The sequence below is a fragment of the Acanthopagrus latus genome, chromosome 23 (assembly GCF_904848185.1).
Source record: "Acanthopagrus latus isolate v.2019 chromosome 23, fAcaLat1.1, whole genome shotgun sequence".
Lineage (NCBI taxonomy): Eukaryota > Metazoa > Chordata > Actinopteri > Spariformes > Sparidae > Acanthopagrus > Acanthopagrus latus.
In genome coordinates, this window is record NC_051061.1 from 17,862,680 (window position 1) to 17,888,385 (window position 25,706).

Here is a 25,706-nt window from a genome sequence, read left to right on the forward strand (position 1 = left end):
CCTGCGTGACCTCATTTTTTGGTCTGTTTCTGCCCATCTTTATTTCCCCCTTCTCCCAAACCCCAATCATTTTTTTTTTAACTCTCTCATGCAATCACTTTCCCTGCTTTTCTGCCCCTCCCTCTGCCTCTCTCCTTCCATCCCCCCCCCCCTCCGCCCGTTTCTTCTTTAATCGTTCTGTTTTCCACTGAAGGTTACTCTTGCCTGCAGGGCTATGGAAATGTCAGAAAGGCCCACTCCATTTTCTGCTACGTAAATAGCCATTTCCCGCCAGAGCAAACCCACTTTTCCCGGGTCTGACCTGCCACGTTGCACATCACACTTGCCCACCTCTTTCTCTACACTACCTGAGCACAATGGTGGGGGAGTGGGGGAGGGAGATATAAACAGCGCTCCTTCATTGCTTATCTGTCATTCTGATATAACAGACTGCTGCCATTGTCCTCCATATTCATCTCCCATTTAAACAAGCTCGACTCATGAGGGAAACTCTCGGCTACATAAATTCAGATGAAATGGCTGTCATTCCTGCATGGAGCCGCCTGCTCACCATAAATACCCACGTACAGTATGTTGTGATTAAAAGCTTGTTTTCAAGGGGAAATATGTATTAGAACTCGTCCAGGTGAATAATAGGCTAATAAAATAAATACATTACCCATAACAGCAAGAGGGACGCTACATGACTTTCTTTTCATTCAATTTTCAGTATTTACGGCTAATGGACATGTGAACTTCCAGTAATCGTGTCTTGAAAAACACTTTAAGTATTCAGATATATTCACAAAAATATGTCAGAGCCACGTTGGAATGAAATGTTAATGCCACTTCCCAGGACTCACAAAAGAGCAGAAATGGACTTATTAGCCTTCCCCAAAAAACCACTCTGTGCTCCCCAACGTGAAACACCCTGTTCGTTCTGTCATTATAATTTATCAGCGCTGAAATATGTGAAAGTGTGTGTTCGATGATGGGGAGAGAGCACTTACAGTGCTGGAGAGAGTGGCAGTCAGAGAAAAGATGCCTCTCAACCTCCTTTAAGTCAGAGAGATAGCTTCAAATCAAATCTTGCTTCCATTAAAACTTTACACTTTTAACAGTCGGGGGACGAATGCTCTTTTTTTTTTTTTTTTGAAGGCTGAGTGAGTGTGTTTTGTGTAATTCTCCTCAGGTTTAAGTGTTTTCTCTGAATTGGAGAAGAGCTTGGGATACAGCGGTGAGAGGCAGTGTGGGCGTTGAAGGATGCTGCAGAAATGCTCAAACCTGGATGTGTGCCCCGAGTCTTTTTAGCAAATTACAAAAAAACCCCCCCCACATATTTAATCTCTTGTGTTTTCCTAAAACAACCGCTCTTGCTTCTCTGCCCTGTGTATCCTCACACTTTCAGAGCGAGGCCCCCGCAGGTCATGCAAGGCTACTTCATTTCCGTACGCCGTGTCCCAGAAAACCCCGACGTGCTGCGCGTCTCTCCCCATCCTCCACGACTTCTTCCCTTCACTAACACTCCCCTGATCTTCCCTTTCAATTTCCTGCCGCTCCGCAAGACAATGGAGCGCTACATCAAAGGGCCTGCATGAGGGGTTTGATAGCTCGCATCAGCGAAAAAAAAGAAAAAAAGAAAAAGAAATCATTCATACGCACTTCTCGTTCAACAGTATTTGGACAGCTCATCATCGTTCAGTGCACTCGCGACAGAGGTTATACTTTGAGAGAGTCAAGAAAAGAAGCATTTCCTCAGCTTGATCCGCAAAATGTACGGAATACAGGTACAGTGACGCCTGAAAAAAGACAAACTGTCCTCGACATGTCACCCCGCAAGTTTTGAGGCCTCACTATTTTCTGGAAATATTATCTCGACAATATGTTTTCCACTAATAGCCAAACTGATGAGAGATACTGACGCCACAGACTAACCACAGGGTTTGGCAATGAACGCGTACACTGCACATGCACACACACACGCACACACACACATTGTGTGACAGGGGAGAAATAACATGGAAATGATGGACACAAAAACATAATTGAATGGTCCAGATATAAAATTACTTCTGGATCCATTCGGTCTAATTTACCTTGCCTTTTACTCAGTGTTGTTCCACTCTTAACAATAGATATAGAGAGTCGACGCTGTCACTCTGGCACTGCCCTCCTGCTGCGACTGAAAATGACTTTCAACAGCTTGATCGAATTAATTGGCTTGACTGTTGGGCAGAGGGGGATAGATAGACCATTAGCTATTGAAAGGGAAAAGATTGACAAGTGCGTTGTTTCTCTGGAATAATTGAGAGGCAGGACTGCGGCTGGGGGGGGAAGAGTGAAGGGTACACAAAGAAAGCAGGCCTCGGATGAGGACAAAAGAATACATTTTGCAAAAAAATTGAGCCTGCTTTGTTTCCTCTCCTTGGCAGGAGTCAGATGTTTTGCTGTGCTCCGTCTTGTGAAGCATGACTCCCTTTTCTCCTTCGACACAAAACCTATCATTTGGACATTTGTGGATAGACGAGAGAAAAGCAGCTTTACCAAAGACAAGAATAGACATTTTGAGGGATGCGGAAAAAAAGGGGGTGTGGTAGCAGCATGAAAAGTATTCAGCGTGGAAACATGCGTTTTCTAGTAATATACTGTATGTTCAGTGTATGATTAGTTTTATGGGAACGTCTGAAGCCAAGAAAAACAAGAGGAATGAAGATGAAGGCTTGCACAATGTGGCTAACTGCTATTGCATCTATTTACGAGGCACCAAAGGAAGAGGCTGGTGAGAAGAGCCGGAGCCGTGTGGATGCCATGCTACCATACAGCTGCCTGTGTGAGGGTTGCTTGGAGGGCAGGGCAGTGGCAGAGGTACAGAGCTCATTCTAATTGGATCTGTCAAAACTGGCCACCAGTTAATGTAGTGCCTCCATTAGGCAAAGCTGCAGCCCATGACCTGCAGGGTGATCGATGGCTCTATTTGTTATTTGGCTGCTGTACCTTTTGTTGGTGGTGATGACGACAACAACACAAATATTTGAAACAGCTTTTTTTTTTTCAGAATTTTTGCCAGTGAAAAGCAGTAGATTCTATGCTGTCTCTATTGATTTTGCCAGCAGAGATGAAAAATTGCAAGCTTGTTGTTTAGTTTGATGAAAAGGCATTTTAGCTGTATATATATATATATATATATATATATATATATATATATATATATATATATATATATATATATATATGTTTATATATTCAAATTCTTAACGTTTGAAGGGAAAAGACTTTTAGAATGAGGACTAACCACTGTGTTAGGAAACGCAATGTTATTACGGTACCGTGACTCTAAACTCTGATAGCGACCAGGACCAAGGTACAAGCGCTCACACTGGAGCCCCCCAGGGCCGTGTGCTCAGCCCCCTCCTGTTCACACTCTGAATAAATGACTGCACGCCCAGAATTCAAGAGAACTCTATTGACAAGCATGCCGACAACACCATCGTTAGCAGCATGATAACGAGAGTTCATAGGAGATTAACCGTCTTGCAGAGATGTACATAGACGAAAAACTACAAAATCACAAGGTAAATTGGGGTCTGCAGAACTAAGGAGCTGATTGTTGCTTGAAATAAAAAAGGAGGAGAAGACACAAACCGCTGTCTACACAGGAGGAGCTGGTGAAAAGTTTTAGTTTCCTGGGAATCATCTTCACAGAGAGCCTAACATATTCATCGCACATCACCACCATGGTAAAAAACAACAACACATGAACAGAAAAAAACTTCCTGGGGAAACTGAGGAATGATAAATTCTGGAGCCAGATTCTAGGCAACCTTCACAGAGGAGCAATAGAAAGCATCCAGACTGGAAACATCATAAACTGGCATGGCTGATGAAGGAGCAGCATCTTTCCTCTGGTGGTGAGTCTCCTGATCTCATCATCAACACCCCACCCTTTAAAAACTGTTTGTTTTGTTTTTGTTGCTTTTCTGTGATGCAGCATAAAGATACTCAAACTTCATGTTTGTTTTGCAACCCTGGTGTTGTGAAATGACAAATAAATTGACCTTGTACTTGCTAGGCTGGACATGCTTACATTTGCAGCTTAAGACAGTGCAGAAACACACAGTTTTACTTTGTGTCTTCTTTTTATGTTGTGTTTGTGGTTTTGAAATATCAAAGGACTCTGAACACTTCAGATGCCAGGAATCACTTTAAACTCACCCACAGAAATATGTGTTTTGCTGTCGCCACCCAGATACAATAAAGCTGAATGGAATCTTGTTTGTGTTGACTGAAAATACAACTTTAAACGCAACAACACCAGTATTTTTTTTCAATTATCCACTTTCCACCGTTCTACACTGACATTGCTGATTTGACCCTCTGTTGCTGCCTCCTCTAACAGAAATTCTAGTAATCTCTTTATTTCCCAGTTACATTAAATCACTCTGAATGTGAACGCAACCTATACCTAGAATACAAAACATAAGCAGACAAATCTGAGCTGTGCAGTAGCCTCCACTCTCCTTTGACCGGCTCGGATGGGGGAAAGGGATCAATACCTCGCTGTGCCAGAGCCTCATAAATCTGCAGAAATCTTTTTATGCTATACGAGCCGTCTACTTATCTCTGGCTCAAACTGGTACACAGAAACAAGGATTTTTCTAGATTTGACTGGGATTTTTGGGGGATTGTTACTGTGTTTATCAAACCTACTCTGTTAGACTCTCGGGTTATTGTTGTCTCTTTCTGTTCACATCAGATTTTTGGGAGTGTGCTCTGTGTCCCGTCAAGGTTACAGATGATGAATGACTTCATTTTGCTGCGCCACTATTCCTCCTCCAGGACATATGCCGCTGTTCCTCTTCTATAATTCTCCCCTCCCACATTTGTAGACTCTATCAAGGTATTCATAGATCTCCTAACTCTCCTTCTATAATCAATGCCACCACCATTCTATTTTCATCGTTTCTCCCCGTCTGTCAGGCGCATCATTCTCTGAGACTGCTCCAGTACATTTACCTCTCTCATTAAAGCAGTTATCAGAAATGACAGACCTTGCATGTCGAAGCCTCGACTGCTTTAAACCAGTGAGGTTTTCATGGAATAATCAACCTCAAGGATAGCCTGGCTTTAGTCGGATACTTTTGGGTTTTTCTTGTGTGTGCAACTGTTTCAGCCAATGAAAAGCCCCCCTGGCCTCATCTTGAGACAAAGCTGTCCTCAGCACACAGTTTGCACTCATCCACGGTTGCAGCAGGCGATGTTGGGAAACAGTGGTCTTGTCCATTATTGATTAATCTGAAGTATTTTTCCAATGATTTAGTTTAGAAAAAGTAAAAATAATTAACCGAAATAGTGAACCAGTCCAAAAAAACAACTTCTTGTTATTGTTATTGGTCCAACATTCAGTCTGAAGCCCAACAATCAATAACATCGCATTTGCAATTAAAGAAAACAGAGAAAAGCAGAAAATATCTATAGCTGGGTTTTTTAGATTTCTTTTTTTATCAAAGTGGGGCATGCAACTAGCAGTTATTTCTATTATCGATTACACTGCAAATGTTAGAAAATTGTAAATATTAGCCAAAACATTCAGCTTACTACCTCCACCTCATCGTGGGCACAGACACAGTGAACTATTCCAGTTATTTTGGAGCAAAAAATGAATAAATCTTTGCTACTGAAGACGTATTGTTTCCCTCTCCTGTTGGGAAACAATATGTCTGTTGATCAAAGTGAAAGATATTTAATTTAACAGATTTAAATAAATCACATCTGTCACACCATGCATAGTAGCATGGCAGTTTGTAAAAATAGTCGAGGAATATAATCTAGAGGAGCCGTGTACATCGACAAACAGTTTGAATTGTTTCAGTGACTCTTAGCACGACTGTCTTTCATGCCTTTACCACTTTTCTCTGACTGAAAGAAAAACGGCACGGCATTGAACTGCACAGGAGTCACTGAGGGGTGTTCAGGGTGGATGGTTGGCAAAAAAAAAAAATCCAGGACTGTCAAACTAGGATCTAAGGTTCGCATCCAGGCCGTGGTTTTGTTCAGGAAACAAAAGCACTTCGATGAAGGTTACCATATTTTCAGTTTGTAACAAAAGTGACATTTCTATCAATAGAATTCACATTGGTAAAGGCGAGGGAAAGATCACGATTTCGACTACATTTTAATAACATTTTCATTTTTAACATTTTTTTTAAGTTCGAACTGAGTGTCACCAAAAAAAAAAAAAAAGAACAATTCATACAAAGTGTGCTCGGTCTCAAACTACACTGAGTTCTCCTCCAGTGATCAGCACAGAGCACAGTGAATTAAAAAAAAAAAAAAAAAAAAAAAAACGTGGGCTGTCATATGAGTCCACAATAATCCCCACCAGCCTGAATGACTCAAAGCGACTCAACATGGATTAATAACAGGGATTAGAGGGACACAAACTACAGTCAATGGCAGAGACAGAGGAAAGAGAACAGAAAGACACATTTATTTTAGCACAGACCAAACCACGGTACCTACACACACAGCACGGGACGAACGCTTACATAAATATCTGAAGCACTTTAATTGCTTCAGAACATGACTCTGTCAACGGCCTCTAGAAGTCCCCCAGACATTTTAATGCGACTGCTTATACTTATGCTGCTGATGTGTCATAATGTTTTATGGACTAAAACAAACCGCTTGTTTTGTTCTGTTTCTTTTTAGAGTGAATTCCTTCCGCCAGAGAAACAGTTGAACAATCTGCGGTTCTGAAGAAGAACTTATTGGGAGTTTCACTCTCGGGTTTCTAGCGGGCGCTTCTGTCAAAGGAGCAGACAAAAGCCTAGACAGCAAAGACACGCGTCTCTTTTATCTGCTCTATGATAAGGCATAAAATAAGCTGGATAACTCTCAAGTCTGGCACCGACACCAGGAGCTCTGGTCCGCTCCAGAGAGCGACACCCTCAATCAAACAGAGAGGAATCCTTTCCATACTATAACTGCTTTCATGTCGCCACAAAAAAATACACACAAACATGTTTTTCGAGCGTCTGGGTGTTAAAAAGGAACGTGGTGTTACATTCAAAACACAGAAAGGAATGTTCTGGGTAAAGATTTTAAATACTATGACTACATTTTGATGGCAGCCCTGGAAGAGGTCAACAGAGATGTCAGAGATGTTTGCGCTCACGTCCAAACCAAAAAACTCCAGGCACAGTGGACTGACTTGCAGCACTTGTCTACACAGGCCGGGCAGCAGTTCAGAAACCACTTTGAACTTCAAGTCAGGCACGGGTGACATACATGACAACATATACTAGGACAATGCAATTGTCATCGCCTATCCTGTCACTGGAAGTAACCTGATCCAAGGCCATGAGAGTAAAGACTTTGAAGCCCCATCGCCCTGACAAGAAGGCCGACAAGCAGCGCAGCAAGCTCTCAGACAACGCCAGCAGCTTGCTGACAAGTTAGCAGATCCCCGAGGAAATGCCTGTCCTGGTGACCGACTCGCTGTACTGTATAGATATTTGTGTCTGTCATGGTCTTGGTCTGCATCCTGTGTGAGAATGTGCGGTGACTACATAAGCAGACAGAAACTGTGGCCTTGCAGGTGTGACTTCTGTCTGCAGCCAAGAAAACAAATCGTGATGGGCTCTGTTGTCATACCACACAGAATATTTACAGTATTTCCATGTACAGTAGTGTATAGTTCATTGCCCTTCCAGTGGAAAAAAAATGTTGTATGGTAGTGAATGGAGATATTCAGTTTGAACTGTGTCATGAATCACAGATATGATGTAAAATATTATCTAGTTATGTGTTGAATCTCTCTGTGAGCTACATCGTCTCGCTCAACGCATGACAGCAGCACCAACATGGCTGCCACCTCGGCAAAGAAAAGGTGCTAGCAAAGATGAAAATCACAATAAAACTGGTCATATCGACAACTACAGTTAAGTCAAAGGGTAGTTTGTCAGTTTTGCGAGCTCCTAATATACAGCAGCAGCTCAAAGTCACTATGTATATTACCCTGCCGGAAAAAAAACAACATAGACCAGCACCAAAACTGGTGAAGAAAAAAATGTTGTGTTTTGGTGCAGATGCTGTTTTTTCCAGCAAGGTACGCATTTTCACAGCCTTATATTTGATTAGTTTTAAGACAAATTGCAACTTTTTCAAGATGAAAAATGATCTTTTAAATCAACAAACATCATATGTGTCATTCATGGCAGTTCAGACCAGGTCAATAAATAATTTGTCTCTCTGGTCACAATCATACAAAGTTTTTCGAAAATTAGCTTCCATGGGACAAACCAAAAAGGGGCGTGGCTTATCGCCAAACCGTTTTCAACAGAACGGTGTGACTGTAAACAACAACAACAACAACAACGGACAGGTCAGTGTTTCTCTGTCCCATAGTGTGTAGTGTTTGTGTATTTGCCGAAATACTAACTTGGGAATCCCACCAAGCTGTTAAAGATACGCGACACGTCCGTCCATAATGACAGCTATCAAAGTAAACTATGTGCTAACAGATGTGTTACCTGGTGTCCAGCTTCCAGCCAACTGATCCGCCATGTTGCGTCCCGTCTCGCACTCATTCCTGTTTACTAGCTCCCTTTTTCTTGTGTGTTGAGATGCTGAAATGTCTGCTGAATATATCCTGTCTTTGAATATTGAATTGAATAATGTAAACGTTTATGTAATAGTTCAGCACACACACACAGGTCGTCAGGTGAGCTAGCTTCCCTTGCAAGTAGCTAATTAGGCTAATTACCTGTCAGTCACAACTTAGAGCTGACACATATTTGGAGCTTCCTGTCCTGAGGAAACATTTTTATAGCAGTTAAAAACTCAATTTTACCCAGAAAAACTACAGAAAATGTTAAATACAGATAAAGGATTTAATTTCCATTTTTTAACATGTAGCTTCATGTTCCTGTTCAGGAAAAGTTAAAATGCCAAAGCTTACTATTGTCTATTATTGACTGTTGTTTAAAATATTTTCATTGTTAGAGCAAATACATGGTTGCATAAATGAACAAACACCATTCAGAACAAATACATTCTATGTTGTTATGTTAAGTTATGTATACGTTGGTTCTATAGCCCAACATCACATTCATATTGCCTCAATGGGCTTCACAATCTGTATAGTGACCAACATCATCTGTCCAAAGAAAAACTTCCTACATTCTCACACTTTCAATCAATGAAGTGGATTAAGATTGATAAAAGATAACCTCATGATTTGTTGTGTTATCATGTCCCTGTGCCAAACAAATAAGATAACCCAGCTGAAAAACTGGTACCAACAAAGTTTGGGCATTTTGCCTTAAAAAATGACAATTACAGTCATCAGTTGTCAAAATTGTTATTTTCTGTGATAATTTCCCCTCTGATTAACAGTTATTTGGCCGTTTCAATAGCTTTAATTTGTTTTAAAGTGTCCTCAAAGAAAGGGGATTCCTACTGCTCCTTTCAAAGCATCCAGAGAACGTCAACATCAGTCTCTCAGCTGTAAGATGGGCTTCCCCTCAACAAGACAAAACATTTAGCAAATGATGCATGTAGCGCTCATGTACTGTAGATGGGACGCAGTAAACAGACAGACGTAAGTGTCCTAGATGCCACCGACAAGAAAGTAGCACTCCCTAAATTCACACAACACACCCTGTTATCCATGCTCAACTACTCCAGGCTGCTTTAATTTCAGAAGCGAGCTAATTGCAATTAAGATGCAGGGGGTGCTGAGCTGAGAAGTAAAAGGAAGTAATCAGTGTTGATTATAGAGCTTGAGCCTGATCAGAGAAAATCATACACTGCACGGCTCCTCTGTGCCTGCCTGAATCTGAGTCAGGCATGACACCAGAACGGAGCCTGTTTTTACTGTGATTACGTCCATGGCAGAGCGACTACTGACTCCAGCCCTCTGCCAGATTTGAAAGGATTACGGCACATGTGGCACACTGAGGTTGACCTCATCGTGTCTCACCCAGAGATACACATAAAGATGCATTGTGGGTCAGAAGTGAATATACCCAACGCAGCTGCCAGCCTGAAATTAATGGTTTCCTCGGTAGTTGCTTCAGTTTCATAATCTGGGTTTGTTTTGGAAGCTGCTCATTAGAGCTGAAGCTCGGCTGCTGTGTATCAAACTTGATTTATTTATGTAAACACAGCCGCAAAATGCAACTAAATAGCTTCAGCAAAGACCGTTTTCTGTGATTAGCTCTCTGAATCCATCTTTTGGGGATTGCTAGAATCATGCTGCAAGCGTTCAGAGAAATATGAAGTTATTCAGGAAAATGTATCTTTGAGGCCGGCGTGTTAGATGAGCAGTCTCATCTGTTCCTCTATGTAGACTGTTCAAATGGTGTTAAATGATCCAAGCTGAAATACATAACCTTGTATTGATCCAGTGATGCAGAAGCAGCATTGGGAGCTGCATCAGTCAAAACATTGCACAAGTAACAGTCAGTATACATTTTAACAGCTAAAAAGAGGAGCTTCTGCAGACATTAACGGATCTTTCTTACTTTATTGTGTATGATACCTGTAAACATAAAGAAACAGATACATAAAAAGAAACAGTTTGTATCAGAGCTAATGCATGAATGGACTTGGTTCCAGCTTCCTGTCTGACTACATTTTATGTTTTCCAGATGTCATTTAAACAGATCTGGAGCCTGTAACCAACCATCTTGTTAGCTCTATTGAAGCAGTTGGAGGATGGAGTGCCTTGGTCAAGAGTGCATCAGCAAAGTTTGGTGAGTGAGAACTTCCTTAACATCATCAGCATTTTTTAATACATATCTGACGATTTAAACTAAGTTGTTTTATCTAAAACTGACTGGGCATTAGTTTGAGAAACACTCAAAAATTCCTCCCCTGGCGTTTTTCCCACCTTTCATTAGAGGTTACAGATACAGAGACATTTTGTCTGACTTGATTTGCTAACCAACACTGACACCTAGTGGTCCAATGAAGACAAAATTATGATGGAGGATCTGCTGGAAATCCAAGAGGACTGTTTATGTAAATGTCATGTAAGATTTAGATGTAGTTTATTTACAGTGGACATTAATAGTTGTTAAAAAAATGCAGACAAAATAAAATGATCTAAAGTTAAAGTGGACATTCATACAGTAATGTGTACTAATTGCTTGGAAAACATTTGAATTATTTAAGATTATTTGAGATGATCAGTTGGTACACTATACCAGCTTCAACTGTTAACATTTTATTTGCAATTAAAAGCATTTTAAAAAGGCTAAAATCGAGCCCACGAGGAATCAAATTTATGATGACATGACAAGTGTTCATGATGGTTAAGGTGTATGTCACATCTGACTTCATTACGTGCTTTGTTTCTGTGCATGACTTACGATGAAGTAGAAGAAATAATAAAAAAAAAAAAAAAAACATGCAAAGAGAGTCGGCACCGTGGGCGTAAACAAAGATGTCATGCTAATTTCAAGCATGATCGATGCGTAATGGGTTTTAGCACTCTGCTGCCTCACTCGCCCGGCAGCACAAATTAATGCCAGCACGCACGTGTGGAGGGATTTTTTTTAAAGAGTGTGTTCATATTTAAGCACCTTAAACAGTACAATGATTTTTTTTCTCTAAATGTGGTCTGGAATTAATAACCAATAAAAACTGACATGTGAGGAACGGGAAAAAACCCCACTTAGATTCTCTTGTTGGTATCTCAATCAAGAAGGTCAGGGAAGTTTTCATCGCAGTATTCTACGAAGCTGAAGTGCTCAACAGTGAAGGTGACATCCTTCCATTTCTTTGCAGTCGTCCTGCCATCAGGTGTCTGCAGGGCAAAGTGCTTAATGGCTATATTTGGCAGCAGGGCACGCTTCTTGTACTTCATCTCGAATCCCCAGTCCTGTGAATGTCAATAAGTATGAAATGCAGAATGCAGAAACAAGTAGTTCTGTTAATCAACTGGCTTTAGCAGGACAGACTCTATTTCTGAGTTTTAAATATGGCAGAAGGCCTACTGTACCTTGTTGCAGCTGCCGTTATTGCAACTGATTGTACACCCAGGCTCCCAGTCCTCAAAAGTCCTGTCCAGACACACCTGCCCACCGACTTTGTAGTGTCTCCTGAGGGCAAAGGAACCCACGTTGAGAGAATTTACAACATCTTGCAAAGACTTTTACGTGAAAATACTTTTATGCCACAAAGAGTTAAACTCACTTGAAGTCAGCATTGACGTTGACATAGTGCGCATTGTCAACAAGTCTAATGTCACTGGCAGAGGCCACAGGCTTGAAACAGTTTCGACACAAGAGCTGGACACTGGCAGCACTGTGGCGACTCCTCTTCTCTGCTAGGCGCCTCTCTGCAAGTTTTTTGCAGATGACTGCCTGCTTTTGTAGCTCAGCTATCTGTGGACAAGGAGGAATTCAATTTAACAGCAGAATCACTAAGCAATGGCCTCGGTCACATGGACAATATATCTTGATGCTGACTGAAAATATTCTGATTAGAAATTCCAGATGAGGTGGCTAGATGTGGAGCTTTAATTATGTTTAGACTATTCAGATTATTCATGGACTTTTAGAGTCCAGGTAGATGCAGCTATTCAGAGAAAAGATGAAGATGGACACTGTAAGACAGACTCACCTTTATGCGGAACTCCTGAGGGCTCATGTCTTGGACCTTTGCAATGGCCTGTCCTGTCAGCTCTTCCAGATATTCATTGATGTGCTCCCGGCGCTCTTCCCGGCCCCCTTTCTGGGCGACGACTGAGTACTTGCTGTCTTTGGCCCGGGCACGTCCGCTGGCCTGCTGCTGGGCAATCTCATTCGTCAGCAGTCCATAACGTACGACCAGGTTGCATTCTGGGATGTCAAGGCCTTCCTCAGCCACACTGGTGGAGATCAGCAGGTTGAGAGAACCCTGGCGGAATCTGCGGATCGTGTCCGCCTGCTCGTGCTGCAAGCAAGGTATGCATGTATGTCTATAGATAAGTTGTTACTGAATAGGAATGACTTAGAGCTTATAGGTCTCAATCATAGATCAGCATACCTGCGTCATGTAAGTGATGCCATTGCCCGCCCCAGTGAGGATAGCTGCCTTGATGCCAGCTTCCTGTAAGACTTTGTTGGTGCTGACCCAGTCATGTAGGCAGTGGGTGCTTCTGCGGGTTTTACTGAAGAGGATCCCCCTTGATTCAACACTTGGAACAAACTGTTCTAGCAGAACGCTCTGAAGTTTGGACATCTTTGGGTTTTCATAGCGAGAGTCCCCTGCCAGTTTCCTGAGCTCCACCTGATTCTCTGTAAAAGTGATATTAATTATGGCTTAATTGCAACATAAGCATACCCATAAATACAAACAAGCATCTAATATTTCTGGATTCCAACCTTGGAAAAGTCCCACCAGGAACAGGTCTGTTCCATCAATGACTGTTGCAGACTTCATGTTGTAGAACTCGTTTAGGGAGCGATAAGCGTCCATCATTCGCAGGGTGTCATTGATGAGCAGGGCGTCGTTGTACTGTCTGAGGTGGCGTGCACATTCTGCTAGCTGTCTGTTGCCCTGTCTTACTCCTGATGCAAATATAGACAAATTACGCACAAGCACAATTAGAAGCATGTGGTCTCTGCACTATCAAGAGGCCATAAACAACACAGGGTCAATAAAAGAAACGTTCTTACCTTGCTGCTCTAGAATCACCACATCTGCCTCATACTCCTGCGTGCCTGTCTCTCTCAGTGTGTAGTCTGAAGGTAGCACCATGAACTCATGGACCAGCTCCATCATCCACTTCAGATGATCCCCCAATGGATCCTTCAAGAAGAAATTGTAATTGTCGCTTTTGAGTCCACTGAAGGTCCAGTGAGTTGGACTTAGGGGCGTAAATAGGATATAATATACTTAATTATTTTTCCACTGGGGTATAATCACCTGAAACTTAAGAATCATTGTGTTTTTGTTTGTTTAGCCTCAAAGCAAAGGTTGTTTTGTTGGTTGCAATCTGTAACCTCACCACTAGATGTAACTTACTCCTACATCATGGACCTTGAAGTTTCTGTTTGTTGTTTGGTTTTTGTAGCTATTAAAATGTGACAGTCTAGATTAAAATGAGTGCAGGTTGTTGCTGTCAGCTCATGTATCTCCTTGTTCCCTGGTCAGGTCAGTTGGGATGTGGTGTAATTAAAAGGATGAACTGTCTATCTACTACATGTACTGGGTTTCATGTTTTTAAAGGGGAAAAAAAATTAGCTTACATGAGGCCTTGGCACCACAACATCAAATGTCTTGATGGGTCTGGGGACGTTCCTCTTCAGCTCGGGGGCATAGTGTTTAGTTGAGACTATGGCTGAGTCCAAGTTGGCACAAATCTGAGAGGGAGAAAGTAAAGAGACAGATGATTGTGGGAGATCAGATCAGTGACAGACTCTTTGAAACCCCCAAGAGGAATAAGTGAACCCTGACCTGCAGTACGTGCTCCACAGCCTTTTCCAGGGTCTTTGCACCTCCTGTTCCTGGTGACGCAGTGAGACCCAGGATCTGTGGCAACGGTCCCTCTTTGCTCAGCTTTTTCTCCACGTAGCATCCCATCACCTTGTTGTAGACTGACTCCTTGTGGGTGTGGTGACACTCGTCGATTATCAGAAGAGTAATATCTGTTAGGAATTCATCAAGGGTTTGATCTCTGTCTGCTGATCTTAATGTCTGTATTACGACACTTAGAAAACCTACAGCGTCATCATAATCAGGGATGTGAATGCTCATTTTTACTGACCTGAGAGCTCAACGTGTTTGGTTTCCTCCGTGTTAGTCAGAGCATTGTACAAGATCTGTGCTGTGCAGATGATTACGTCATTGTCCTGCACAACTTTCCCGAAAAAGTCCTTCTCCTCACTCTCTCCACTGACCGGCACCAGGGCGTAGTCATGGCGCAGGTGTGGTTTGAACTCTTTGGTGTAGTGCTGGTCCACAAGGTGAACCTTCAGTGTAAAAAGACATTAAAAACAAAATATCATGTTTAACTGTTGCTCTGAAAGTGATTTTGGACTGCCTGTCGTGTCTGTTGTGTGCATTCTGTGTACCTTGTTAACCAGGACCACCACCTTGGCGTTACGTGTGGTCTCCAGGTGTCTTTTGGCCACATACACCGCAGCACGGGTCTTTCCACCTCCAGTCGGCAGCCAAATAATTATGTTCTCTCCTTGAAGAGCCTGTTCGACCACTTCCTCCTGGTATTCATACAGTCCAAAATCTGCCATCCTGAACTTTCCTCCTTTGAGACAATAGATCATAATTACAGAGACTCAACATATTACACGGAAGAACCAGTACATCCAAAACTCATTAATGCTTGAAAGTCTGAGAGAAAACAAACAAGCCTGCTGTGAGACAATGCTGAGTCATTGCGTTTAATGCTATTCGAAATAAAATAAGCCTTTATTAACTCACCAGTCAGCTGTGTGTGTTTGCAGCCTCTCCTCGTCCTCTGTCAACTCACAGTGGAGGTGGAGGGCTTTTTATTTCAGCTGCGATCAGCTGTGTGACGCGAAGACACGGAAACGAAAGTAAAGGCACTCTGAACCCAAAAAGCTGGCCCCACACGGGGAGGCTCTGGAGTAACAACAGACAGGCCACATTATGCAGTGTCAGATGTAACCCTGATGTAAACAGGCCTTTGTCTAAGCTTATATTTATATCTTATCTACTGTATATACAGTAATTACTATATTAGCCCCATACAGCTGGGGTGTTATGTTGAGGGCTTCCTGAGTTTTTGCATTCACCCTGGCAGTGCCCGATCCATTGCTCTTCATTGCATCAGGAAATTAAAACCTACAGTTGTCTGTGTTGATATTGGAAATCCCCATAGCTGTTTGAATGTGAGCTAATGTGACTTGATGTTTTCTGCCCTCTGGTTATTCACCAACTGACTTCAGTTGCAAGTCAATGTTTCACACGACTTAATTACAGTAAATCTGAATTTTGGAATATCAGTGAAGCTGTACTGACAAAACATGGTGCAACAAAACAGCATTATAATGAGGAACTGTAGTGCTGCAGAGATATCATGGCCTACAAATGTTGTTCTGCAGATGTAAGAAGTTTGTTTGCTACAGACTAGGAGGGACAGATTGTCATTCTGGCCAATCAGCTGATTCTGTATTAATCATTTTTCGTGTGTGATTGCCGATACAGTGTAAAAATGCACTACTCTGATGCAGCATCCTCTCTGTAGAGTCAATACTATGAGGTCTCACTCAATGTCCCGTCCACAACACTGTCTGATTGCTACCATCTCACAAGTAATGGCCTATTAACACTGAATTACCTCAATCCGAGAAGTTGTAGCAAATGATGTAACCAGAAATATTCAATATTAATAACCTGGAAACAAATACAGAAGTTCTATACTTACTACACATAGCAATATATTAAATAATCAAATATTCCTTGCTCTGCAGAATTATCAGAACTGCATAATTATGAACTAGCATATTTGAAACGGGCACTGCACTGGTATAAATAAAATCAAAAATAGGTAAATAGGCATCAAGTGTGCATGTAAAACTATGATTTTACCATTAGTGACTCACACAAGTTGCTTCTGTACAAAATCTCCTTAAGGTTCATCATGTGGTTTAAGGTGGGGTTTTTAAACCAGTTCAGATCAGCTGTGGCATGCAGAGAATAAAAAACAAAACCTCTGCTCACTCTGCCAGGAGAAGGGGCCCACCGAGGGAGGCTCGGGAGGAACGACAGCTGCTCTTTACTATCTAGTGACAGAGGAGGCCAAAACTTTCCTACTTACACTAGCCCTTTATAATCAAGCACAGGTGATCCTACATTTATCTTAAACTGTATGGCAGGCTAACAGATGAGGTGTTATATGAAACTGTAGTGTAGTTTGTGCGCAACATACCTCAACTAAGTCCTTCTTACTTTTCATTACATCAGGAAAACGAAACCTATGCTGTGTTGTTATTGCTCCACACTCTAAAGCAGACACAGAAGAAATCTTAAGTAATCAAAGAACATTTTGCACAGATTAACCATAATACGCACCAATTTGAGCACAAATACTTAATAGTTCAGGGAAACTTTTTACCAATTAGATTTAGCCTAAGTAAGTGCAGTGCAGTTAACTAATTCTAGTTCTTCACAAGTCATAATGTGCCAAATTTAGTATTCTTTCAAAATGCCCACCAACATAACTGCAGAATTTAGTAAATGGAAATCCTTAAAAATTAGTCAATTCAAAACGAGTGCACTTTTACATGGTTAATTAATGCTGAGTTCTCGTCAAGTGATCAAGTTCACACTTGTCTGGATGAGAAAAAGAAACCTAAAGAAACTAACTGTCTATTTAGGAAATGTTTAATTTAAAAAAAAACTTTATTTTCATGAACAGTATTACAGTTACAGTAAATGGCATTTATACCATAACTAGAGACAGTAGCCATCCTCAAACAGGTGGAAAGTTTCACTCAGATTGACCCTCTTAAGAAAATCTGAAATGCAGCATTGGTAGATTGAGGGAGAAGTATGCAATTGACGACCCTGAATAATGCAACACTGACATCACATCAGTAATTCAAAGCTAGTCATGATTCAAGTACAAAATAAACACACACTCACACACACACAAACATACACAATTCAATGGAACATTCAACAAGCAGGCTCAACCAGCATTGGACAGTTGAAGGTTTTAACAGCTCATTACAATGTTTGTAACACTGTAAAACCTTCAACAACCGTGGCCAAAAGTTTCAGTTTTTCCGAGAGTTCAAATTGTAAACTGTCTGCCATGCATTAACATTGACACCCACTACAGCTTGTGTATGGTGTGATAAATAAAACCAGAGCACACTATGAGGACTTCTCGTTAGCTTCTCCCCCAACTCCTCCAGGTCTTTTCAACATAAAACTATCCAGTAAACCTGTGAGCACCACAACAATGTGGCTGGACACGAAACAGACTACTTAGCATATGTGTGTGGAAGTGACTGTGCAACAGAGTCTAGCAACAGAACAAATCACCTGCAAGCACGGTAAAAGCTCTACGTAAGTGTGACCTCTTACTAAATGGAATTAAACCCTGCCAGTGGAAAATGGTGTATAAACAATGTGTAGCATATTTACTGTACAAATAAGTATCTATATGTTGTTGTCAACATGAAAACAACAGTGTTTTCTTGAAGGCAACGATCGGGTAAAATATTTTGTTTAGCACACAAGTGCTGGAAATATTTGATGCCCAGTCCATCACTTGCTGTTTCTTGCTCAGTTATTCGCTGATGTTTTCATATTCTAAAATTTGCTTAGAATAAAGAATAATGCTAAAAACAATGTTGCCGAAGTCCAAAAAATAAATAATAGCATTTCTTCTGACCAACAGCCCAAAAAATATCCAAAGTTTCAACATAGACCGGAATGAAAAGAAAAAAATCCTCAATATTGAGGCGCTAATATCAGCAAATGTTCAGTATTTGCAATTAATTTAACAATTGCATTGATGTATTTCTCACCAGTTGACTACTTGAGAGTCAAAGTACTGCCCATCTTTCTGTGCCATGTGTTTAAAGGACTTCAACCCTCAAAGACCATTTATCTTAAAACCCATGATGATGGCTGGGATGTTCAAGTGTCTGTCAGTAACGGAAGGCAACGTGGCTTTAGGTCCCGAGGTCCAGTTTTCTGTGAAAAGAACTACACTACATATACATCTGCTCGAGTGACGGCTTCAAGCAAACTGGAATGAACAAATGTCATTAAATGTGACAAAACCAGGTCAATCATACTGTAAGTAATGGTGGAAAGTGTGGCATTGTTATAACTTGGACCTATAACTTTGGTACACTTAATGAAACATGTAAATGCAGATTATTAACTCACTGCGAGTACTGGAATAGTGAGGATGACAGAAGATTAATGTTATGGGGAAACATAATGCCATTTGGACACTTTGTAATGCTTTCCAAGCAACCCTCTTATGTTTGTCCAACAGTTCCCTTGTAAAATCTGTCAGTCATGTACATACCATTTTATTAACTCAGATATGACAATAGCTAACGATGTTTTCCTCATGATCTGCTCCATCTTGGTGTGTGGCTGACATAAAAGTTGCTCCTCGTCTGTTGAGAAGTCGTTAAATAATTCTGCGGCCAAGTTCACTTCTCGATCAGACCTCCATCTTTTAATTTGAAGTAGAAGAACTTCTCCAGGGTGCTGGCACACTTGCAGTACTCGCTGTCTGGAGGGTTGTACTCGCGACAGTTGGTGATGATTCGCTGCAGGTCGGCAATGAAAAGCTTCTTGGTCACATAGTATCTGTTCTTCAGTCTCTCCGTCATGGTCTTCAGGTCTGTGGGGACAAAAAGGAGACAACAACCATCGATGGAAATAAGTTTAAATGAATAATAATTTCATAATTAAAAAGAAAAGCTGCTGTCTTAACAATGAGAGGTTCACTGACCGATGGGAAAGCGGATGATCTCGTAATAATCTGGAGCCTCCGACTTTTTCACTGGTTCCATAAAGGGCCAGGCATCCGGATGAGTCTGTTGAGAACAAAGCCCTGGTTAGTCTCGTGTGTGTGTGTGTGTGTGTCTGATGTAAACAGATTCTTACCTTTATCTGGGCCAGAAGGTTCTTCAACATATTATGTAACACGTCAGGATCCTTCACCTCTTTGCTGCAAAAACATGTGGTACAAAAAATATATTAGTAAAATCACTTCAGTTAGACTATATGGCAAAGACAGCTGCTACACAGTCACTATATGTAGAATAGAGTTGCAACAATTAATCAGTTGGTTGTCAACTACTACAAAATTGCCCAAAAGGTCCAAATTCTGAATCCACTTTCTTAAATGTGAATATTTTCAGTTTTTTTTATTTTCTCATCTATGACTGAATACTGGTTGTGGACAAAACAAGACATTTGAGACCATGATTATAATCACCAAATACTTGATGAAATAATTGAGAAAATTAACAGACTAATCAACCATGAAAATAATCATTCATTTCAGGGTTATGTAGTATTTAAGTGTCAGATGTTACGGATGTTATGCCCCCCTGTGGTGCTATATCTAAATAGACATTGTGACAGCAACACACAGAGAATCTGATCATTGTCACATCGGCAATTACACAAACACTGCAACATAAACTAAAACCTACCCTTTGTCCTTGTTACTGGGTTTCCAGCCTGTCTCTCCTGGAAGAAAAAGACATGCAAGTAATATGATAACACTGACTTTTAAGAAATTCTTGCATGTCATTGCACACAAACCAAACACTCACTGATGCCTGGAATGCTCTCCACTGGGATCTGTCGTACACCCTCTTTGAAGCAGGTGAGACCTGGGTAAACCTTCCTGATCTGACTCTGTTTCCTCTCAATCAGCTTCTTGATGATCTGTTATGAAATTTGAAATTTGTGGGGAATTAAAAAAAAAAACAACACACAGATTCACTTCAGAGAAAACATTTTCACTTCAGAGAGAAGGTCTCAGAGCGGCACATACCTCCTTCTGTCTTTTAATGATATGAGAGAGCTCAGTGTAGGGGATTCTTGGGTTCAGCTCGCACTCCATGAGGGTCGCTCCCTCATAGTCTTTGATGTATCCCAGGTATCGACTCTTCGGCACTTTGATGTCTTTGGAAAAGCCCTGGGAGGAAAGAACAGATTACTGACAGGACAGCATGAAGGGAGAGGTAAGGAGCAGAGCTAATGTGCAGGTCACGGTGGCAATACCTGCTTCTTGAAGTAGCCGATGGCGTACTCGTCAGCATAAGTGAGGAAATACAAGATGTTGTGTTTGATGTGATACTCCTTCAGGTGGTTCATCAGGTGGGTACCATAGCCCTTCAATCAAAAAGACCAGAGAAAAGACAACGTAAAAAAAAAAAAAAAAAAAAAAAAGTGAAATGACTTCAACCACGTTTCGGTCCAAGACCAACACGCTGTGGTGTTAGTTATGAGCCTTAATGCAGAAGAAAATTGTGATTACTGGTTCTGTGGTTAGTCTACTGTGAGTGCCACAGCTGGCTGGAGAGTAAATATTTATGTACCTTAACTTGCTCGTTGGATGTGACGGCACAGAAGACGATCTCTGTGAAGCCCTGAGTGGGAAACATCCTAAAACAGATGCCACCGATGACGCGGCCATCTTTGATAAGGGCAAGGGTCTTGTGCTTCCTGTGAAAGTTATAGACATCAGTAAAGTGCAGAGACAACTAATGACATGCGATATGAGATCTTCTACGTACGGGTCGAACACCAGTCGTGTGATGTACTCTTTGGGCATGCGAGGTAACTGATGAGAGAAGACGTTCTGCAGGCCAACCAGCCACATCAGGATCTTCTTGTTGGACTTCTGAGAGAGAGAGTTTCCAATGACGTGAAACTCGATGATTCCCCGCCTCTCCTCCAGCCTGGCAGTCTCATCACGGGCAGCATTTGGCGTCAGCAGATTCGTCTAGCAATGTTAATATATCAACTGTTAGTACAACAAAATATGTCACGCTGGTTTTCTTTTAAGAAAAACACCTCAGATAAAAACTTACCTCTGGTCCGAGCATAGCAGCGGGGTCAGTGATTGTCATCATGACTTCATTGACCAGCTCCATAGGAATGTCTCCCATCACACGGATCCGCTTGGCATCTTCCAGAGTCAACGCCTCAGGAAGTTTACGCTTCTCTCCTGAATAGATGGAGACATTACTCAGATTGAAGCAACAAGACAAGACAGTTATTGAAGACCTTAGTACTAGTAGCTACAGGGCAGTGGTTAGCAAACCCTCTGATTGCTTTCAGGGGTTTGTAGAAGTAGGGGAAAAAAAATCATCAGTACTGGTAAAAGCTATCTGCCAAACTGTTATTTTAAACATTGGTATTGGGCCAGAATTTCACCATCAGTACATCCCTTGACAGATTAAGGAGAATCAGTGAAGCAAAGCAGTGCTCACAGACCTGTGATGGGCTCTGCACCTCCAGTGTCCATGCTGCCCAGAGAGGAGATGCTGCTCAGACCTTTAGGCAGAGCAGGAGAGCCGGAGACTGCAGCAGGACTGATCACTGCAATGGAGAGACACCAGGGTACAAGTCATTATTAGAACAAAACAACAACAGTGATACCCACTTATGTACTTTTACTGTAATTTTCTGCACATAAACACAAAACCATGTTTCAGACAGATGATAATGTATTAATTTGATTCTGAATGTGTCTGCTACATATTTATCCTGTGTATTTGCATGCATGCAACATATTCATTTCTTCTCAGCAGACCAATAAAGTCTGAATCATGTTTGTTGTGGGATGATTTCACTTTTGCCTCTACTCAGTTGTTACTTATTTTAACTTATCAAATTTCGTGTTATTTAATGTCAGTTAACTCCAGTTTAGAATAGCAGCATGTTTACAGTCTCACCATCAAGTGACCCGAGGGATGATTTGAGAAGAGGTACTACTTGGAATTATTATGAATACAATCCAAAGGCAGAATCACAAGATGTTTCCTTTTTGACAAAAAAATATCACAGCTAAGTGACCATCAAGCCGTTCACCCTCCTCACCCGTCTGGTGTCCCAGCTGCGTGCCGTCAGAGGCTGGCATGGTGAAGTCGGCCTCCCAGATGGGAGAATTCTCACCATAGATCTCCTCCTCCAGCATGGACAAGAACCTGATGACATTCAGTGAAAAATTCAAAATCAAATATTAGTGGAGGTTAATGCCCACACATGAAGAAAAACATAGCTAACGCACCTGAGAGCAGGAGCAATCAACACTTGGACAGAAAAGAACTGTTGCAGGTGCTAACACCAGTGAAGACCCTGATATTAAACGAATGGGATCAAATAAAAAAGGCATCTTTTTCATGAGACTGCCCTTACTTGGGAAAGTGTGTGAGGATGAGTGTGCGTTTCTCTGGCAGCAGTTTGTCCTTCTCCACTCTGAACTTCTCCAGGAGCTGCCGTCGGGTCACAGTGAAGATGGACTTGAGCAAACTGCGGCCGAACACGTGCGTGGTTTCATAGCGCGGCAGGCTGTCGTTACTCTGGGGAACATGGCAGTAGCACAGCCACCTGGAAGTCAAATGGACAAACAATGCTATTGTACAAACCCATGCTAGCATCCAACAGAGACATCTAACATGTTAAAAGACATTCCCGCTTTCACACACACCTGGTGTAGTCCACTTTGTATGTTGTCCCATCATCCTTCTGGGTGCGCTGCCGGTACTGTGTCGGTGTCTCCAGCTTCCAGTAATTGAGGCACAAGAGGAACATCTTTGACAACTCAAACATGGTCTGCCTTTCCTTTGGTGCCAGGTGGCTGAACTTGTACTGAACAAAGTTCAGAACCCCCTTTGAAAGGAAAAGACAACAAAAGATTATGGGAAATGAGGAAGCAGAGAGCTATATGAACGTGTAGTTAGACGATGCAGCAGCGAGGCATGAGAAGGATGTCCACCTTACGAGGCAGGCAGCATACTCTTGCTTCTCTTCCAGCTGTTGCTATACATCAGGATATGACATGTAGACACTTTTAATTTCAAGCTCACCTGCTCGATGTTGGGCTTTTCAAAAGGGGGACTTCCAAGAGATCCCTCTACGACTGGCTGGCTCATCTGCAGGATGCATTTCCTCAGCAGCTAAGGGAAATGGCATCAAATGAAAAGAAAAATGTTAAATGTTTAATGATGTTACTAACTCCAAGGACTGGTCATTTTCGGTGGGTCTGTTTTACCGGTTACATTGGCGTGCGACACGTGTTTGCTTACCTTGAATAGGTAGAAGTAGACCTGTTTGGTGTCCGTGTCCTCCTCTTTATGTACAGACATAAAAAGGTTCTCCACATCCACCACCATCCCCAACAGCCTGTTAATCTCATCCTCGGACACGTTCTCCAGGTGGGACACATGATCAGCTGTAGGTAAAGAAGAAATGACACTGACATTAAGGTCAAACATCAGTAAGAAATAAGAAGTCCCTAGAATATAGCCTTATCTGCTACTGGGTGGAGGGATGGGATGTGTATATATATGGAGGCTGGTTAGTTTGTACCCAGAGCATGTCCACAGCTGCGGCACGGCTCGCTCAGGCTGGCTGCTTGCTGTTGCAGGTCCATACGTGTGGCTGATGGTGGATTTGGGTTTTTCCATCCATTGCACTTGCATGTGTCAATAGCCTGGGAATAAGTAAAATACACTGAGCACCAAATAAAGTGACCAAGCTGCCGCTTTAGTACATCGGTGAATGACTTCACAATTGAGCTGAAGCTAGCTGGTACTACATGCATCTTCAGAGATTTAATGTGAATAATACAAGTGTCCGAGAGACGGTCTAGCTAGCCGTGTAGCTAGCTACAAAAGTTGACACTCACGTAAGGTTATTACGCTATTTATGTATGTTTTTGTTCGCGCTGCTCTCACTGTGCTACGGTTTGTTGCCCCTCGTCCATTAATGCTAATAATACCAAGCAGTGCTTTGTTGTGGTGAACTTTGGCTAGCTAAGTTAAGCTAGCTACCTTGCATGCGGAGAATACGCCAAGTTTCTCAAGCTTTTTCGCCCGTGGGAAAGCTCGCACTTGGGCTTTCTTCTGGCTTGCACGCTGTTGCTGGCTGAGTCCCGGTCTGGCGGGGTCGCTACTCCCTGACCCGGAGCCAGTCGCGGCGGTACTGGACCCAGCTGACCCAGCAGACTGGGCTTGGAGAAGCCGGGGTTGCAAGGCCTGCGCCGCCGGGTCCGACATCTCCACGCTGCTGCTCTCTTCCTCTGCTCCCGTTTAGCTTGCGCGCTGCGTTCAGGTGCTGCCGCTAAAATTGGATTTAAGAGAACCACCACTATTTCACAAGTGGAAATGATATTTTTCTATGTAAACGGTGGCGTTGAGAGAACACACACACACACACACACACACACACACACACACACACACACACACACACACACACACACACAAAGTAATTATACTACATAGAAGCAGACGTTTCGATACAGTAGTATCTTTTTAAAGCAGAAATCAATTTAACATCCCAAAATGGCGTGAGCACCTTTAAATATGTTGTGATTGTAGCGCTATCAACCTCCTTTTACTGTCGACATTACTCCACATACAGTTTTTTTTTGTTTGTTTTTTTGCATTTTTGTCTAATTTGAAAGTTTTATTATAAAAGTCATTACCGGAAGTTGTGGTGTGCTTTTTATGTCTGCCTTGATGCGCTACAAGTTGTTGGTTGTTGAAGTGTTCAGCGCCCTCCCGTGGCCACCGTGCGTAACTACACCACTGGCTAAATGTAAAGGTGATCAGTGGTAAATGTAGTTTATCGTTGAGTTGCTGGCTGCCTTTATAAATGTTTATAATCAGATGTTACTGTATGTAACGTTATACCATATAATGTAATTCCTCAATCACTGCGCCCTCCAGTGGCCACAGTCATGAACTCCAACACAAATACTTGAATCAAACTAGTGTTACTGCTGCCATGCGACCACGAAGACACTTCCGGTTGTGCGTTTTCAAAATAAAGTGACCGTTTGAAAATGCGCAATCAAATCTTAAAAAGACAGTTTTATAGCAATTAAAATTAGCTCGGGAGTAGACTGCGACTCCAATTCTACATTAAGTGGGAATACTTACATTAATATTAATTAGTGCGTTCACTAATATGTACATAAAGGCATTAATACTGTTATTTTTGTGATGTTATTGAGCTAAAATGCAGCCCTA

General features: G+C 41.9%; 3 protein-coding genes and 2 long non-coding RNA genes across 8 annotated transcripts in view; 2 read left to right on the plus strand and 3 right to left on the minus strand.

Annotated features, from left to right (window-relative positions):
* The window catches only part of znf385c (zinc finger protein 385C), a 154,521-nt gene extending 145,739 nt beyond the window's left edge, over positions 1–8,782 (minus strand). The window contains exon 1 of the mRNA XM_037087874.1: positions 8,511–8,782. The gene's annotated coding sequence lies outside the window, so the exon portion shown is untranslated. The remainder of the gene's footprint in view (positions 1–8,510) is intronic.
* On the plus strand, positions 8,261–22,300 carry LOC119013400. The gene is made up of 4 exons (XR_005072741.1): positions 8,261–8,362; positions 10,632–10,736; positions 20,600–20,684; positions 21,904–22,300. It is a non-coding gene; the product is annotated as an uncharacterized LOC119013400 (long non-coding RNA).
* On the minus strand, positions 10,743–16,345 carry dhx58 (DEXH (Asp-Glu-X-His) box polypeptide 58). 2 transcript variants are annotated; one of them, XM_037087871.1, is made up of 12 exons: positions 15,412–16,345; positions 15,045–15,235; positions 14,738–14,942; positions 14,428–14,618; positions 14,220–14,333; positions 13,647–13,779; positions 13,353–13,538; positions 13,015–13,265; positions 12,610–12,921; positions 12,181–12,371; positions 11,987–12,086; positions 11,681–11,866 (listed from the first exon to the last, which is right to left on the minus strand). In XM_037087871.1, exons 2-12 carry the CDS (start codon positions 15,219–15,221, stop codon positions 11,681–11,683), a joined length of 2,046 nt encoding a protein of 681 aa, XP_036943766.1. In that variant the 5' UTR covers positions 15,222–15,235; positions 15,412–16,345. The 2 variants fall into 2 exon arrangements, with proteins under 2 accessions (XP_036943765.1, XP_036943766.1); XM_037087870.1 differs by lacking the exon at positions 15,412–16,345 and having other exon boundaries at positions 10,743–11,866; positions 15,045–15,292.
* Positions 12,794–15,406, plus strand: LOC119013401. Its single transcript, XR_005072742.1, has 2 exons — positions 12,794–12,932; positions 15,057–15,406. It is a non-coding gene; the product is annotated as an uncharacterized LOC119013401 (long non-coding RNA).
* Positions 17,320–25,459, minus strand: kat2a (K(lysine) acetyltransferase 2A). Of its 3 annotated transcripts, none has more exons than XM_037087867.1 (19): positions 25,160–25,459; positions 24,504–24,792; positions 24,040–24,163; positions 23,757–23,902; positions 23,538–23,627; positions 23,159–23,340; positions 22,867–23,058; positions 22,549–22,655; positions 21,943–22,047; positions 21,537–21,673; positions 21,240–21,448; positions 21,042–21,168; positions 20,725–20,835; positions 20,495–20,638; positions 20,271–20,385; positions 20,148–20,184; positions 19,594–19,657; positions 19,439–19,523; positions 19,134–19,327 (listed from the first exon to the last, which is right to left on the minus strand). In XM_037087867.1, the coding sequence occupies exons 2-19, from the start codon at positions 24,726–24,728 to the stop codon at positions 19,134–19,136; spliced, it is 2,394 nt and encodes a 797-aa protein (XP_036943762.1). In that variant the 5' UTR covers positions 24,729–24,792; positions 25,160–25,459. The 3 variants fall into 3 exon arrangements, with proteins under 3 accessions (XP_036943763.1, XP_036943762.1, XP_036943761.1); XM_037087866.1 differs by having other exon boundaries at positions 24,504–24,847; XM_037087868.1 differs by lacking the exon at positions 25,160–25,459 and having other exon boundaries at positions 17,320–19,327; positions 24,504–24,728.
* Positions 25,460–25,706: the final 247 nt, after the last annotated feature.

Bases quoted from the DNA above. Each gene is read 5' to 3' on its own strand.
- kat2a (XM_037087868.1), bottom strand. From the start codon at position 24,728: ATGTCGGACCCGGCGGCGCAGGCCTTGCAACCCCGGCTTCTCCAAGCC. The intron at 22,656-22,866 runs GTAAGGGCAGTC...GAATGTCATCAG, and splicing joins ATCCTCACACACTTTCCCAA to GTTCTTGTCCATGCTGGAGG. The intron at 21,449-21,536 runs GTAAGTTTTTAT...TAACATTGCTAG, and splicing joins CTGCTATGCTCGGACCAGAG to ACGAATCTGCTGACGCCAAA.
- dhx58 (XM_037087870.1), bottom strand. From the start codon at position 15,254: ATGATCTATTGTCTCAAAGGAGGAAAGTTCAGGATGGCAGATTTTGGA. The intron at 14,334-14,427 runs GTCAGGGTTCAC...TCTCCCTCTCAG, and splicing joins CTGTGGAGCACGTACTGCAG to ATTTGTGCCAACTTGGACTC. The intron at 13,780-14,219 runs GTAAGCTAATTT...TTCTTCTTGAAG, and splicing joins TTGTGGTGCCAAGGCCTCAT to GATCCATTGGGGGATCATCT.